Below are 15,352 nucleotides of genomic sequence, written 5' to 3'. Positions count from 1 at the left end.
GAGGAGATAAAGCTGGGAGTTTGGGAAGATGAAGGGATCTGGAGTTTGTGGGATAGACTCTATAGGAGAGAAGAGAATTATGCAGAGTGAAAAACTCCAGACAATTACAAGGAGTCTCTGCTGAATATGCAGCAGAATACTAACCATTACACCCATGTGATGAAACAGGCTGGAAGAAGGAAGCATCTAACAAGAAGGAAAACAGCATTAGCTCACACAGCCCGGGGAATAGTGACTGTTGCCATCAGTCAGTCTGAAATGCCTCCTAATTCATGGGCCTCCGGGTAGAGTACTCAGAAGGGTCCTGCTTCAGGAATGAAAAGCCAGACTAGCCCTACATCTATTTTTAGATACTGAAATTGCAGACATTCCAAAAAAAGGAAAACTCAAGGTCCAGACAGCTTCTACCAAATAATTAGAGAAATAAAAATGCCTCTTCTACACAAACTCTAGAGGAGGGAGTATTCCCAACTAATTTTGTGATGAAGGAATTAATTACCTTGATGTCAAAACTAAATTAATTAATTAACAGACCACTCCTTGTTATTATCTAGGAAAAACTTCCAAACAGCATTTCAGCAGATTTAATCCTAGGAGATATTATATGTATATAAAATTATAAACACATTATGACCAGGTGGGGCTTACTTACTCATACAATGCATGCAAGGTAGTTTTAGCATTCAAAAAGTAATCACCATGATCAGCTTCTACCATAGAATTAGCACCACAATCAAGATTTACAACAGTGTCATCATCTAGAAAGTTCCCTAGCGTTTGTTTGCAATCAACCTCTCCTCTGAACCCCCAACCTTTGCAAATACTCATCTGTTTCCTGTCCCCCATAGTTTTGTTTTTCTGAGAATGTCAAATAAACAAGATCATTTCTATGAATGATTAGATATAAATACGTAATTTGTGGAGTTTGACTTCGTTCACCTAACATTATGCATTCATGATGTGAGCATGTGGAGGTATCAACAGTTCACTCATTCTTACTAGAGTGGTATTTCATCCTGTGGCTGTATCAGTGTTTGTCTATTACCTAGTTGAGGAACATTTACTTAGCTTCCAGATTGCAATGATTACAAACAAAGCCTCTCTAATCATTGGAATGCACATGCTTTAAATAGTCTGATGAATTTTTACAAGTGTCAACCTAATTAAAACATAGAATTCCTGTATGTTCCTGCCTGTGTTTTTCAAGTCAATCTCTAAAGTCTTTATTTTGGTCTCCATCACCATAGCTTTCTCCTTGTCCTGAAGGTTCACATGAAAGGAATAATGCCATCAAGTAAGGAGTTGATATTCCTGTAACATCAAGAGAAGTTATCAAACAATTGGAACCTCTTAAGAAGCAAATTACAGATTTACTGTTGTAATTACCTTTTAAAAAACTGTTTGAATCTTGATGCAAATGGAAGGGGAGAGGGAGCGGGAGAGGGGAAGGTTGTGGGTGGGAGGGAAGTTATGGGAGGGGGAAGCCATTGTAATCCATAAGCTGTACAATGGGAATTTATATTCATTAAATAAAAGTTAAAAAAAAAAACTGTTTGAAAGAGAGAGAGAGATTTACTTCCCAGATGTCCACATTTGGTGAAGCCAGGAGTCAGAACCTCAATCCGGGTCTCCCAAGTGAGTGACAGGGACCAAAGCACTTGAGCATCACCTGCTGCATCCCAGGGTGTGCATTACCAGGAAGCTGGAAGTGGGGCAGCAGATAACGGGATAGGAGTGTCCTAGCCTGCCTCTTAAGCACTGGGCGAAAAGCCTGCCGATTTAATTATCTTTTTGGGTTCTATGTAAAGAACAAGTAGCTAATAGTGTGTCACTTAAATGTTCTTGTTCGTCCCACCTCGGGGGAAAATATGGCTCAATAAAATTCCTGGACACACCTTGATGCACTCGAGGTACCAGGCGCTGCTTCTGCGGCCCGGGTCCTGCACAGCAGGTGGCGCCAGAGCCCAGCTGACTCGCTCGCGAAGCCCGCCGGCTGCGTGTGGGACAGGCCAGCGGTTCTCCGGCCCTGAGCAGTCCAGGTAGCCGCTGAAGTTGAGGAGCAAAGAGGACCCGCCAGCGGTGCCCCGCGTCGCAGTTGGCCGGCCCCCAGGTTGGCCAGGGCTGCGCGGCCGCCTCGGACGGCAGGAGCTGAAGTTCTGCGGGACGTTGATGCGCCCCCGGGACAGTTCCACTGCGCGTGCAGGTGACTCCCGGGCGGGTGGCGCTTTTAGGACGAGGCCACCCTTGGGCAAAGGCGGTTCTTAGGGTTTAGAGACAGGGAACAGGAAAGGCTGAATCAGGCTTTGGAGAGAACTAAGCAGAGGAACGCGTGGGGCGGGCTGGAACAGAGGGGACCGCCCGGACCGGTGTTGGGTATCGGGACGCACAGAGCGGGCGGACTGGCTCCGGCCAGGGCCAGCGAAGCGCAGAAGCTTGTTGGGTGGAGAGCTGCCCAGGCACGCGGAGCGCTGAAGAGCCTCTTCTTCCCCTCTCCAGCTCCTCTCCGGCGGTGAGGTCACAGCCCCTGCGAACCCGCCCTCCCCCTTCCCAGCTCCCCAACTCGCGGGGCGCGGAGGACTGAGAATGCGAGGATAGCGCACGAGTGAAGAGGGAGCCCCGGGGGCCCTCGGAAAATGAGGCCGCAGCCCCTGCTGCAGCTCGCGCTGCTGCTCGCCCTGCCCAGCAGCCCGCGGGGAAGGGAATGCCCGGCTCCGACGTGCGAGTGCCACCAGGAGGACGACTTCAGAGTCACCTGCAAAGACATCCACCGCATCCCCAGCCTGCCGTCCAGCACGCTGACTCTGTGAGTGTCCGGGAGGGGAGAGGGGCCCAGGGCCCCTGCAGAGGTGGGGCGGGGGGCCGGCGGGGTGCGCGCGCTCCCGGGAAGGCGCAGCTGCCGGAGCCTTGGCTCGTCCCAGCGCAGAAGGTAACAGAACAGCTTTAGGCGATGGCAGTGAGCTCCTGCCCTGCACTTTGCGTACTCCTGGTCTTCCCCGAATCTTAGTTTCTCTTCAGATATGAGTAAGATGAATGGCAACCCAAGAACGGAGTTGTTTGCTCTGTGGTAATAATAATAAAAAAAATGGCCTCAAAAAAGCATTTCTCTTTTTAGTCTTTCTACGTGAGAAACTCTCTTGGCAGGTCTGCTGATTGATCAAATAGTTGACCAAAATTTAATTATAGGTCCTTCTCAACCCTTTGGGTAATGTGTATAGTGACTTAATTGTGAGGAGCTCACCCACCAAAAAAGCGCACTTGGAAATTTCCTTTGTGATAAACATGGTATAGGTATAGATAGATGAAATTTCATGGAATACACTTTTATCTGCATATTAAAAGTTACCAAACTGGAAACCTGGTGTTAAATCTCTCTCTCTCTCTCTCTCTTGCTTGCTCGCTCGTTCTCTCTTTCTCTCTCAAACACACACACACACACAAATTTAACCTGTTACACTTCTTGACAAATTTAAATCAATAATCATTGGAAGAATAATTACAGAAAAGACCAAGGGAAGTGAAAAGGTTAAAAACAGGGCAGAAGGAAAAAATGATAAAACAACCTAGACTACTTAAACCCAGGTAAGGGAGTGCAGGCCATGAAGAAAACGTGGATGAAGCAGCAGCGATTGTACTTCAAGGGCTCCTCAGCCATTCAGCCAGTGGCTGCTGCCACCAAGACGGAGAGCACATTTCGGCACGGGGGCGTGTTTCCGTCCCTCGGAGAGACCCTGCTTTCTTATTTCCCCTGGGCTAATTGCAGGACTTCATTCTCCATGCTGCCACTGCAGACTAAAATGTGCTCTTACCACCTTCTTCATGAAACCTCTCCAGGGGTTCCTGGTGGCCTCCACAATGAAATGCTTTTGCACAGCCCACAGCACCCTTCAAGACGCAGCCATTGCTAATTTCTCTGACGTCTCACCCCTACTGAACAGAACTGACATTTCCACAAAGTTCACTGCTTTCACAGCTGCCCTGGTCTGGCCTCTGCCTAGAACTTTCCCTGTATCTTCAAGCTGAAACCTGAAGATCCAGATCAGGAAGCCTCTCCTGACCCATGATGTCTAGTCTGGGTGAGCCACCCTCCTGGCCAACACTCTGGGTGTGAGCCTGACGCTAGCCCTCACACACTGTGTACTGTCCTGTGATTTAACAACCTGGCATTAAACCTATAATTCCTCAAACCCAGCACAAGGCCTGAAACTATAGAGAGACTCAAAAAAAGCTTTAGTGAATGAATGAAGAAATGAATATACTAGTTTCAGAAGTCCACTGTGTGGTGGGAAAAGTGGAGCCCAAAGACATCCTCTCTTCAAAGACTTAACAGGTGGCAGAATGTCAAGAATACTTTTTTTTTTTTAAGATTTATTTATTTATTTGAAAGGCAGAGTTACGAGAGGCAGAGGCAGAGAGACAAAGAGACAGAGAAAAGTCTTCCATCCACTGGTTTACTCTCCAAATGGCTGCAATGGCCGGAGCTGGGCCAATCTGAAGCCAGGAACCAGGAGCTTCTTCCAGGTTTCCCACATGGGCACAGAGGCCCAAGGACTTGGGCCTTCCTCTACTATTTTCCCAGGCCACAGCAGAGAGCTGGATCAGAAGTGGAGCAGCTGGGACTCAAAAGGCACCCATATGGGATGCCAGCGCTGCAGGCCAGGGCTTTACCAGCTATGTCACAGCCCTGGCCCCCTTAAGAGTCTTTTAAAAGGGGTGTGGGTCTCATGGTAGGAGCTCAAGATCATCCTGTTTAAAATTCTAAAATATATTGGGAAAGGGTAAGGTTGGAGAGCAAGAAATTGAAGCTGAGTAAGATCACTCATTGGGAAGAATTCACGTTTGCTTCTGGGTAAAAGATAAAGTTTGCTTTCTGATGTTGGGATGCTAATGAGAGGAGTCTACGAGAAGCCAGTGAATCACAGAACGGTTGGAAAAAGAAGCAAAAATGATGTGACCTAGCGTATTATGGGGAAGCAATGTACTATATTCTGAAGAATGAAGCTATTTTGAGATGGAAAAGAGAAAACAGATGAAAAGTATGAGTAAAATGATATGGTATCCTCATTTAAATAATGACTACAAACATCTGCAATAGTAGCAAAATTATTTTCAGATTTTAGGGGGCAGGCAGTAGAACTCTTTTGTCAAAGAAACACTTATGGATAAGGCCAAATATGTAAAGCTAACAATTACATTGTTTTAATTATGTGGGGCACTGTTCTCAGAACTTAGCATATACTCATCCATTGAATCCCCACAAGATGCAGGGAAGGCACACATACAAATGAAGCTATTTGCTCGATGTTATGCAATGTTAGAAGTGAAAAGGCCAGAATTTGCAATATCACGGTCAACTGAAGAATCTGTACCCTTAACCACCACTATGAGATGAAAGTGGGTCTTGGTTTGCCAGCTTTGCCCCAGCACAGTCATGAATCTTTGGAAAAAAGCAGTGTGAAAACCAGTGATGCCCTGTAAACCTCATCACCCTTAGTGGCTGTGGGTTGGGAGGGAGGCAAGAACTTAGAAAAGAGGAAGTCAGAGGGGAAAAGAAAGGCAGGATGGAAGGGACAGAGGAAGGCAGGGAGGAAAAGAAAGACTGCCTCTCTGTAACAGAAAACATCCATTCTTTGCTGAAATGAAGCTTTGTGCCTAAAAAGCTGTTTTGAGGGGTAACTCCTTTTATGATTCTACCTAAATTACCTAGGATCCATGGTTGAGGTATGTGCTCTTACAAGGTTTTTTATTATTCATATCATACTTCTTTTAAAGTTTTCAGAGAGTCCTCATTGGTTTATGGTATAAGGCCTTTGACCTCTTTCCCTTTCATGAAGACGCCCTATAACCTCTAACATGGCTATTTTATGAATTGTTACGGAGCTGAGAACAGTTCTTCCTAAACCATAACTTTTCCCCATCCATTAATGATGCTGAAAAGTAAACAAATGTCCTCCTTTTCTGTACCACTTGTATACCTGTGCTGTGGTCCCATGGAAGACAGTTGACTTTGTAGCTGTCACTAAAGAAGTAGTTCTGAATCTTTCCTCGTTTGTCTCCTCCAGAGGAGTATGGTACACTCTCAATAAAATGGTAGCTTTAGCTGAGTGGGAGATGAGAGAGAGCTGGTATCCCTCTCCCACTCTTCCCTCATGGAACATTCTAGAATCTTTAACATGCAAGTAGTCTGGGGGGAAAAATTGTCTCCTTAATTGAGAATCATTGAGTTGAGGAAACTTAAATGAACCACTAAAATAAAATAAAAAGTTTAAACTTTAGCATATAATTACAGAGCATGTTACTTCAAAACCAAGAAAGGCAATACTGACCTATCACTTTCTATCGCTCAGAAAGTTGCCATTTGCTGCCTTTGTGCATAAGAAAACCACCCCTTTTCTGATTGAGGAAGAAAGGATTTGATTCAATAATCATTCTGGTTTTGGTGGATTATTCCTCAAGAAAGGGCTCACTGACCTTGCCTTATCTTTGTAACCTATTTGGTTTCTAGTCCCGCTTTGGCAACAACTGTCCCCTCTTCCTCTTCCGCTGTCCAGGGTCTTGGGTTTCCATGGAGTAAATGATTTTTCCACCACACACCTGTGTGCCTTCAGAAATGTGTCTGGAGGATACTGCTGTTGATGTGTCAACAGCCTGTTTTCAGCGGTTGGCATTCTGCATCTGTGGCACTAACTAATGGATGACCCATCCATCTAGCATGTTCTCAACTGTAGACAAACATCCTCAGAATTTTTGCCTTATGTCCCATCTGTGCTATTATCTACTCAGTATTTTGAAATTGATTCACTCCTTTAACTAAAAGAAATTTATTTAGAAAAACTTGCTTCATGACTATACATGAGAAATTAGCATGAATTTCTATAAATAGGAAGAGATAACCAGAAAACCAAACACAGCAAAAACAAAAGTATAATGAAATTCTAACAAGAGACTGTTGTCTGTGAATGCTTTGAGTCCAAGGTTGCCTTCTCTTTGTTAAAAAGAAAGAGTAGCCACTGTTGATAAGTATTTAAGAGACACCAATCTAACACCGTGTCCTTGGTAGTTTCAGAGAGATTAAAAGACATTGGAAAAAGAAATTACTTTCTCAGAATATGAATAAATAATATTTTAGCCATGTGGACACCCCACCTAAAATAATATATAGTTCTCCAAGTCATCCCTGTTTCTCATATTTCACACTAGTTTAAATCAAAATCATGATCATGCCTGAATAACCATTGCTTTCCAACCTAAAAAGGCCTCTGCTTCAGCACTCACATGTTGCTAAAACAGAGTCCAGCGCTTTGCATCTTATAACAGTGGCTTCATGTTTCCAGGCTCTCTTTCATTTTCTTTGTCTCTCCTCCCTTTCCTTTCTCCCTCCCTCCCTTCTTTCTCCTCCTCCTCCTCCTCCTCCTCCTCCTCCTCCTCCTCCTTCTTCTTCTTCTTCTTCTCTCTCTCTCTCTCTCTCTCTCTCTCTCCATATTCTGTCTGTGTATGTCTTTTAATATAGAGTCATGTACCACATAATGCTATACCATATAGCTGAGGTAGTAGGCTACACCATTGACATTTATGTAAGTACACTCTGTGATGTTCACACAATGACAGATTCAACTGATACATTTCCTGGAGCATATTGTTGCCATTAAGTTATGCATGACTGTATATAGAATATGTACACACATATTTTAAAAAATATTTAAAATACCTATAAACTTAAATCAACCAAAGTTTTTGATGCTAACAGAAAATCCACTCAGACTTAAGGAGGAAAGAAATGTTTTATAAGAACAACATATCATTCAGAGAATCACTGTAGAACCAGACTTTGAAAATAGGCCAGAGAGTTACTGCCACAGCACAACTTCTGGTCAGGACAATTCCACTGGCAATAGCCAACCACAGCCATTGGACCTATGCAGTCGACTGTCAGGGCACTACCATTTCTCAACCTTCTCTTCCTCTTTGAATTGCCAGTCAAAGGATGATATCTAGTATGGGGGCGTATGAATGGCTGGCCTGTTTACCTGCTGTGTGTGCCCAGGCTGCCGGAGGTAGGGAGAGGGAGGAGGTATGTTGTAGCAGAGTGTACATACAATGGAGAATTCCCATCCAAAGAAGGGCTAAGCTCTGAAAATTGCTCATCCACAAATGTCTGCGTAAGTCCAGGCCACACCCCTGACACTGTGTTCATCTTAGATTTCATGGAGAACGCCACTAGCCTATCCCTGTCCTCAGGCATCTAACAGTTTAGTGAGGAAGCTGGATCTCAATCAAATAATTACATATAATTGTGTTAATGAATTGAGTGGATTCTTGGTAGACTTAAGAGTTTTACTGAAACTGGGGTTCAGGGAAGGTTTGCATTAGAACCTGAAGATCTGTAGGAAGTGAGCATATGGAGGGTGGGGAATGATGTTCCAAGAGCTTTGAGGAACTCTGAGAGCTAGGGGTTGGTTTATTCACTTGGGATGAAGATATTAACAGGCAACAAAATGTGTTACTATGTCTTTATAAAATAATACAGATCAAGGTAAATGTTGCTGCTCTTAGGGGCAACTTTTGTGCACATACACATACCTCAAAGCACTTATTGGGGATAACTGGTTTTGTGCACTATTATTGGATTCATTAGCGTCCACATGAAAACCTAGGTTTTTCTTGAGCTTTCCATATAGAGCAGTCTCCCTTTATTCTCACAGGTCAAGCTGACCTAAAGCCTATGCAAAGCTAGTATCAATTATAATCTTAACAATTCCAGTTATAATCTTGACAATAATCCAGGAATTGGCCTAAATCATATGTGGGACATAGACAAATTACGATCTTACCATTAACCTGGGTGCACCCTATCCATTTCTAAGCTTGAGCGATCATGCTAGGGGGTTTCTATGCTTTGCCAAGTGTGATGCAGGTTGCCAAGTGTGATGTAGTGGACTGCTATTGTCTGAGTGTTTTAGGTTACAGTTCTAGACCAGAGTCTCAGTGGGGTGGTGGAGGGGGAACTTTCTCAGGATGGAGTCTCAGGTGCTCCAAAATGGAGTCTGTACTGTCAAGGTGTTACTTTGTACTGCTTTTTCTGTATGCATGCATCCCTAAGATACAGTTAAATTTATAAATGAGACACAATAGGAGATAAATAACAATAATAAAATAGAATAATTATAGCAATATACTGTAACTACACTTAAGTAGGGATGGGCATTTTAGCTGTTACGACGCCTGCATCCCTATATTGGAGTGCCTGCGTTTGATGCCAGCCTCCGGCTCCTGATTCTAGCTTGCTGCTAATGCAGATCCTGGGAGGCAATGGTGATGGCTCAGGTTATTGGGTTTCTGCTACCCATGTGGGAGACATGCATGGGTCTTGGCTCCTGGTTTTGGCCTGGACCAACCCTGGTCACTGCAGGCATTTGGGAAGTGTACCAGTAGATGTAAGCTCTCTCTGTGTGTTTGTCTCTCAGTATATCTCTGCCTCCCAAATAAAAAAAGAAATTTAAGGTACATGAATATGGCCTGTCACTCTCTGTTGAAAGAGTCAAAACAAATATTAATATATTTTGACCACAGTTAATGTGAGTATGTAAAACACAGATAAGAGAGGACTACTGTATTTATTATTTTATTTGCAAATCTAATTAATTGTAATCATTGGAGAGTATTTTATTACTCAATAATACTTTAATGTTAATTACTATATAATTTAATAAGATATTAGTTTTAGTGAATATAAATTTAATATATTTTATTTTAAAGTGCTTGAATGTTTGACAACTTCCCAGTACTTAGAAAACTCTAGGGGATATATTAAATTAAGTTTTATAAGAAGTGATTTTTATTTTTCCATGAAATCCAGCTGGGAATCTGTAACTTAAAAAGAGGATTGAACTCTCAATACCACCTCAAAATCTGCAACTCGCACATTGATGATGACAAATTCCCTACACTGCTTGAACTGAGTTTTGTTTGGTGGGGTTTTCACTCTCTTAAGATGCTTGTGCATGAAATGTCTTTCCTTCTGGTTTATTGCAGGAGCCTCTTACCTGGTCTCCTGCTTCACTCTTGCTCTTGACAATTTACAGCAGCCAGAATGATGTAGGTCAAGTCATTTCCCCCCTCTACTCAGAACCTTTCTAGTTATCACAAAATACAAACCAAAATCTGTACAGTGGTTCAAAGGCCCTCCAGTCTTTAGATTCTGTTTCTTCTTACTCTCACCCTGTAATTCAGATTTCATCTCATCCTCTTTGCTGGCCTCACACTTGTCAGATTTCTTTTCTTAGGTTCTTCCCTTTACTGGAAAAGTTATTTATCCAAACAGCTCCATGGCAAATTCCTTCACTTGCTGTGAGATTTTGTTCCTTTGTTAATCTTCTCATTAAGACTTTTTTAATCACTCTATTTAAACTCAGATACTCCTGACTTAAAAACAAAATCATTCCATAGCACTTGTCACTTTCCAATATGCTACATAATTTGCTTGTTTTTATGTTTCCTATTTATATCTTTCTCCACAAAAGCAAAAAATCTAGCTTTTTAGGTTTTTTAAAAGATTTATTTATTTATGTATTTATTTATTTGAAAGGCAGCAGTTACAGAGAGAGATCTTCCATCCACTATTTCACTCCCCAAATGGATGCAATGGCCAGAACTGGTTGTCCGAAGCCTGGAGCCAGGAGCTTCCTCCTGGTCTCCCATGTGGGTGTAGCGGCCCAAGCACTTGGAATAGTCTCTGCTGCCTTCCCAGGAGCATTAGCAGGGAGCTGGATTGGAAGTGGAGCATCCAGGACTTGAACCGGCACCCATATGAGATACCAGCCCACTATACCACAATGCCGGTCCCCTAGCTTTATGTTTTGTTTCTATCTGTTTTGTTTTGTTATATATCCCAAGTGGCCAGAAACCTCTTGGTATAAAATAGTTGGTCAAGGCCGGCGCTGTGGCTCACTAGGCTAATCCTCCGCCTGTGGTGCCGGCACTCCAGGTTCTAGTCCCGGTTAGGAAAACCAGTTATTTGATATAAAATAAAACAAAGGTTTTCTATCAAAAAGGTTGCTCCTCTGCCAGTCCAGCTCTCTGCTGTGGCCCAGGAGGGCAGTGGAGGATGGCCCAAGTGCTTGGGCCCTGCACCTGCATGGGAGACCAGGAAAAAGCACCTGGCTCCTGGCTTCAGATTGGCGCAATGCGCCAGCCATAGCGGCCACTTGGGGGGTGAACCAACGGAAGGAAGACCTTTCTCTCTGTCTGTCTCTCTCTGTCTAAGTCTGCCTGTCAAAACAAACAAACAAACAAACAAAAATAGTTGGTCAATAAGCATTTGTTTGAGGAATGAATGACTGCATGCCTGAGTGATCCTGGAGGTACTTCTACATTGTCCCTCTGAGTCTTTCACATGGTTTTGTGATTCTTTTTCTAAGTCTTTTAGTTGTCTTGCCCTGCTAAGGTAGATAGAATTCTGCCCTTGTGTAATATTTTTGCCCGAGTTATCTAGAATGCTACCTTTCTAGAGACCGAAATGGTATCGCATGGGTTCCACATCTCTGGCTGCTTGTCAGGTCTTGAGCTCATATTACTGCTAACACCATGGTAGCACACTCCAAGAACTATTACCTTCACCAGTGCTTTCTGCTCTTTCCATACAATCTACTCCTAAGCAAGAGGAAAGTCCCCCAGGACATCAGCAGTACCCACAAACCATCCTGAGCAGGCAGGACATGCCTTCAAGATTCTGATTTTATTTCTTTTTTTAACTTAACTTCCAAACTGTGACTCAGAATTTTAATTGTTTTCTATCAAATAACTGGTTTTCATCTGGCTTCATAAATACCCTCCTAGTGTATTTATCAGAGCCTTTAAGGAAATGTAGCTCTGTCTTTAACTATCCCAGGAACTTCATCCAAAGAGGTGATTTGAATGCTCAGTGTAACAGCACTTTAAGAGGCCAGTGAAGTATTGTGGGAGGCAGTGTTGCCTCCCCCAATAGCCCAGACTCAACAATCAGACCAGCTCCACTGAGGCCGAGCCTGTTCCATCAAAGACCTCAGAGGCCCAGTGCAGAAGGTCTGGTGCTTGCTTACATCTGTGTGCATAAACCTCTAGCTATCCTGGTGCCTAAAGCTATTTTCTATATTTTTTTTATAATGTTCAAAACAAAAATATTTACGAAATCACTTGAGGTTGACACATCAGATCATTTCAACAAGTAAAATGTTTAAAAACATTGCTATATAATATACTTCTCTCAAAAAAAGTCTTACAAATTGAGGAACAAAATTTTTCTTTTAATTAAATGTAGCTTTTAGAAAAACATTGATGACACAGACTAACATAAGAAGAATGGATTTCCTAAGAGTACCTCAAGCATCCAGTGAAATATTAAGAGGTGAATTGTAAGGAATTTCAATCAAATGCAGAAAACCTAATGTGTTTACTTGCTTGGTGAGTCTTTGCCTGTCTAATTTTTTCAGCTTTGGTGATTAGTGTCTCAGTGCCTCTTTTCCTTTCCCAAGGCTGATTAAGTTTGGCTTGTCTCACTACTGAAATCTGCTGCCAATGTCTGTGATCACCAGAGAGGCCCTCTAGTTTCCAGCAGTTTCTTAATTGCTGTGTGTTCTTGAGCATCCTCAGGAGTTTCAAATCCAGCACGGAGTTCCATATTTCCTTCTGGCAAATCAACATACACAGCTTACGAGACCAGGGCCAAAGAATCCTAGACTCGTTTCCTGCCAGGTAGAGGTTCTGTGCTAGCAATCTGCACACTCACTCCACTCACAAACTGGTCGTGCAGCAGTGAACTTGTCCTGGGGGTGACTCTCTTCCCTGGTGGAGAGAGTCCACTTTAATTAGGTACTCCACAGTCTGTTTCCATTTTGACTCTGATTTTATTTGGGAGATATATCTATCTATATTTATACCTATAGAGAAAGAGAGAGAGAATGTGTGTGTGTGTATGTTTAAAGATGTTGGCCTTTTGCAGTGCCAAATGCTCTGTTTTTCGAATCCATCCATTCTTTCCCAGTAACTTGCACACATGATTTATTTTACTCATTTGAAAGTTAGAGAGAAAGAGAGAGAGTCCTCCTACCCACTGGTTCACTTCCTCAAATTCCTGCAACAATGGGGTAGGGGTGGGGAGTAGTGGGCCAGGCTGAAGGCAGAAGCCCAAAACTCAGTAATTCAGGTCCCGCATGTGGGTGGCAGGAATGCAAGCACTTAGCTATCACCAGCTGCCTCCCAGGGAACACATTAATCGTAAACCCCTGCACCAAATGCTTGCCCCCTACATCTATTTTATTTATCACTTCTGATAAAGCAGCAAACATAGAAAACTAATCCACTTTGCTAAAAATGTATTTTAAGTGAATTTGTTAAATGAATATTGTTCATGAATCATAAATGTGTCAACTTATCAAAATAGTTGTTTTCTGTCTAGAGATGGAAAATTGTTAACATTAATTGATGTATTAGATTATTTCCTGGTGGTACAAAGTATATTTGTTGCCCTCCAAATGAATGTATATTAACAAGGACTTGTAGGAATCCATGGTTGTGCTCTTGGGAATTAGTGATGTCAAATTTGTCAAGGAGGACATATCTGAGAGAGTCTATAACTTTCCTTAGATTTTCAAAGGTATCTTTCAACTCCCAAAAGTTAAGCAATTTTGCTTTAGACAATTTTGTCATTTTTGAGTAGCTGTAAGTGCACATTAGTTCTCAATGTGACCCAATCCTTTTATCTTCTCACAAAGATGATTAAAACACATATTTTTTTTTCAAAATACACTTTTTTAAAATTTTTTTATTAAACTTTTATTTAATGAATATAAATTTCCAAAGTATAGCCTATGGGTTACAATGGCTTCCCCCCTCCCATAACCTCCCTCCCGCCCGCAACCCTCCCCCCTCCCGCTCCCTTTCCCCTTCCATTCATGTAAAGATTCATTTTCAATTCTCTTTATATACAGAAGATCAGTTTAGTATATATTAGGTAAAGATTTCAACATTTTGCCCATATAGCAACATCAAGTGAAAAAACTACCATTGGATTACTAATTATAGCATTAAATAGCAATGTACAGCACATTAAAGACAGAGATCCTACATAATTTTTTTTTCAAATTAATTAATTTTCTATGCCATTTCCATTTTAACACCAGGTTGTTTTTTTTTTTCATTTCCAATTCTCTTTATATACAGAAGATCACTTCAGTATATAATTAGTAAAGACCTCATCAGTTTGTGCCCACACAGAAACGCAAAGTATAAAAATACTGTTTCAGTACTAGTTATAGCATCACTTGGCTTTAGACGACACATTAGGGACAGATCCCACATGGGGTGTAAGTACACAGTGACTCCTGTTGCTGATTTAACAATTTGACACTCCTGTTCATGGCGTCAGTAATCTCCCTAGGCTCTAGTCATGAGTTGCCAGGGCTATGGAAGCCTTTAGAGTTCGCTGACTTTGATCTTATTCCGATAGGGTCATAGTCAAAGTGGAAGTTCTCTCCTCCCTTCGGAGAAGGGTACCTCCTTCTTTGATGGCCCCGTTCTTTCCACTGGGATCTCACTCACAGAGATCATTCATTTAGGTCTTTTTTTTTTTTTTCCATGATATCTTGGCTTTCCATGCCTGCTATACTCTCATGGGCTCTTCCGCCAGATCCGAATGCCTTAAGGGCTGATTCTGAGGCCAGAGTTAAAACACATATTTTAAAAATAAGCAAAAATGGCTGACCTTTGAATGTGATGATGTTTATTCTGAATACATTATTATCATAATTACTTTCTTTATGCCTCATACTTAGCATATCCCTTAAATTCCTTCTTCACACAGAAGTTCACCAATTATGGCCATTCTTGAAGTTAATATCTTCTTTTTTTTAAGATTTATTTATTTATTTGAGAGGTAGAGTTACAGACAGTGAGAGGAAGAGACAGAGAGAAAGGCCTTCCTTCCGTTGGTTCACTCCCCAAATGGGGCCAATGGCCAGAGCTGCGCTGATCTGAAGTCAGGAGCCAGGAGCTTCTTCCAGGTCTCCCATGCGGGTACAGGGGCCCAAGGACTTGAGCTATCTTCCACTGCTTTCCCAGGCAGAGAGCTGGATTGGAAGAGGAGCAGCCAGGACTAGAACTGGCACCCATATGGGATGCCGGTGCTTCAGGGGAAGGATTATCCACTGCGCTCTGGCGCCTACACCCACGTGGGAGACCCAGAAGAAGCTCTTGCCTCCTGGCTTCAGGTCGGCGAAGCTCTGGCCATTGTAGCTAACTGAGGAGTGAACCAGCTGATGGAAGATCCCTATCTCTCTGCCTCTCCTTCTCTCTCTGTGTAACTCTGATTTTCAAATAAATA

At 42.5% G+C, this 15,352-nt stretch overlaps 1 protein-coding gene across 1 annotated transcript in view; it reads left to right on the top strand.

Moving 5' to 3' along the window:
- The first annotated feature begins 2,621 nt into the window (after positions 1 to 2,621).
- The window catches only part of TSHR (thyroid stimulating hormone receptor), a 152,246-nt gene continuing 139,515 nt past the window's right edge, over positions 2,622 to 15,352 (top strand). Inside the window, exon 1 of the mRNA XM_062181369.1 lies at positions 2,622 to 2,803. Within this exon, the coding sequence (XP_062037353.1) occupies positions 2,634 to 2,803 (170 nt within the window). The 5' untranslated portion in view covers positions 2,622 to 2,633. The remainder of the gene's footprint in view (positions 2,804 to 15,352) is intronic.

This window comes from Lepus europaeus, chromosome 22 (assembly GCF_033115175.1).
Source record: "Lepus europaeus isolate LE1 chromosome 22, mLepTim1.pri, whole genome shotgun sequence".
NCBI classification, from domain to species: domain Eukaryota; kingdom Metazoa; phylum Chordata; class Mammalia; order Lagomorpha; family Leporidae; genus Lepus; species Lepus europaeus.
This window is presented reverse-complemented; position numbering and strand designations above follow the sequence as displayed.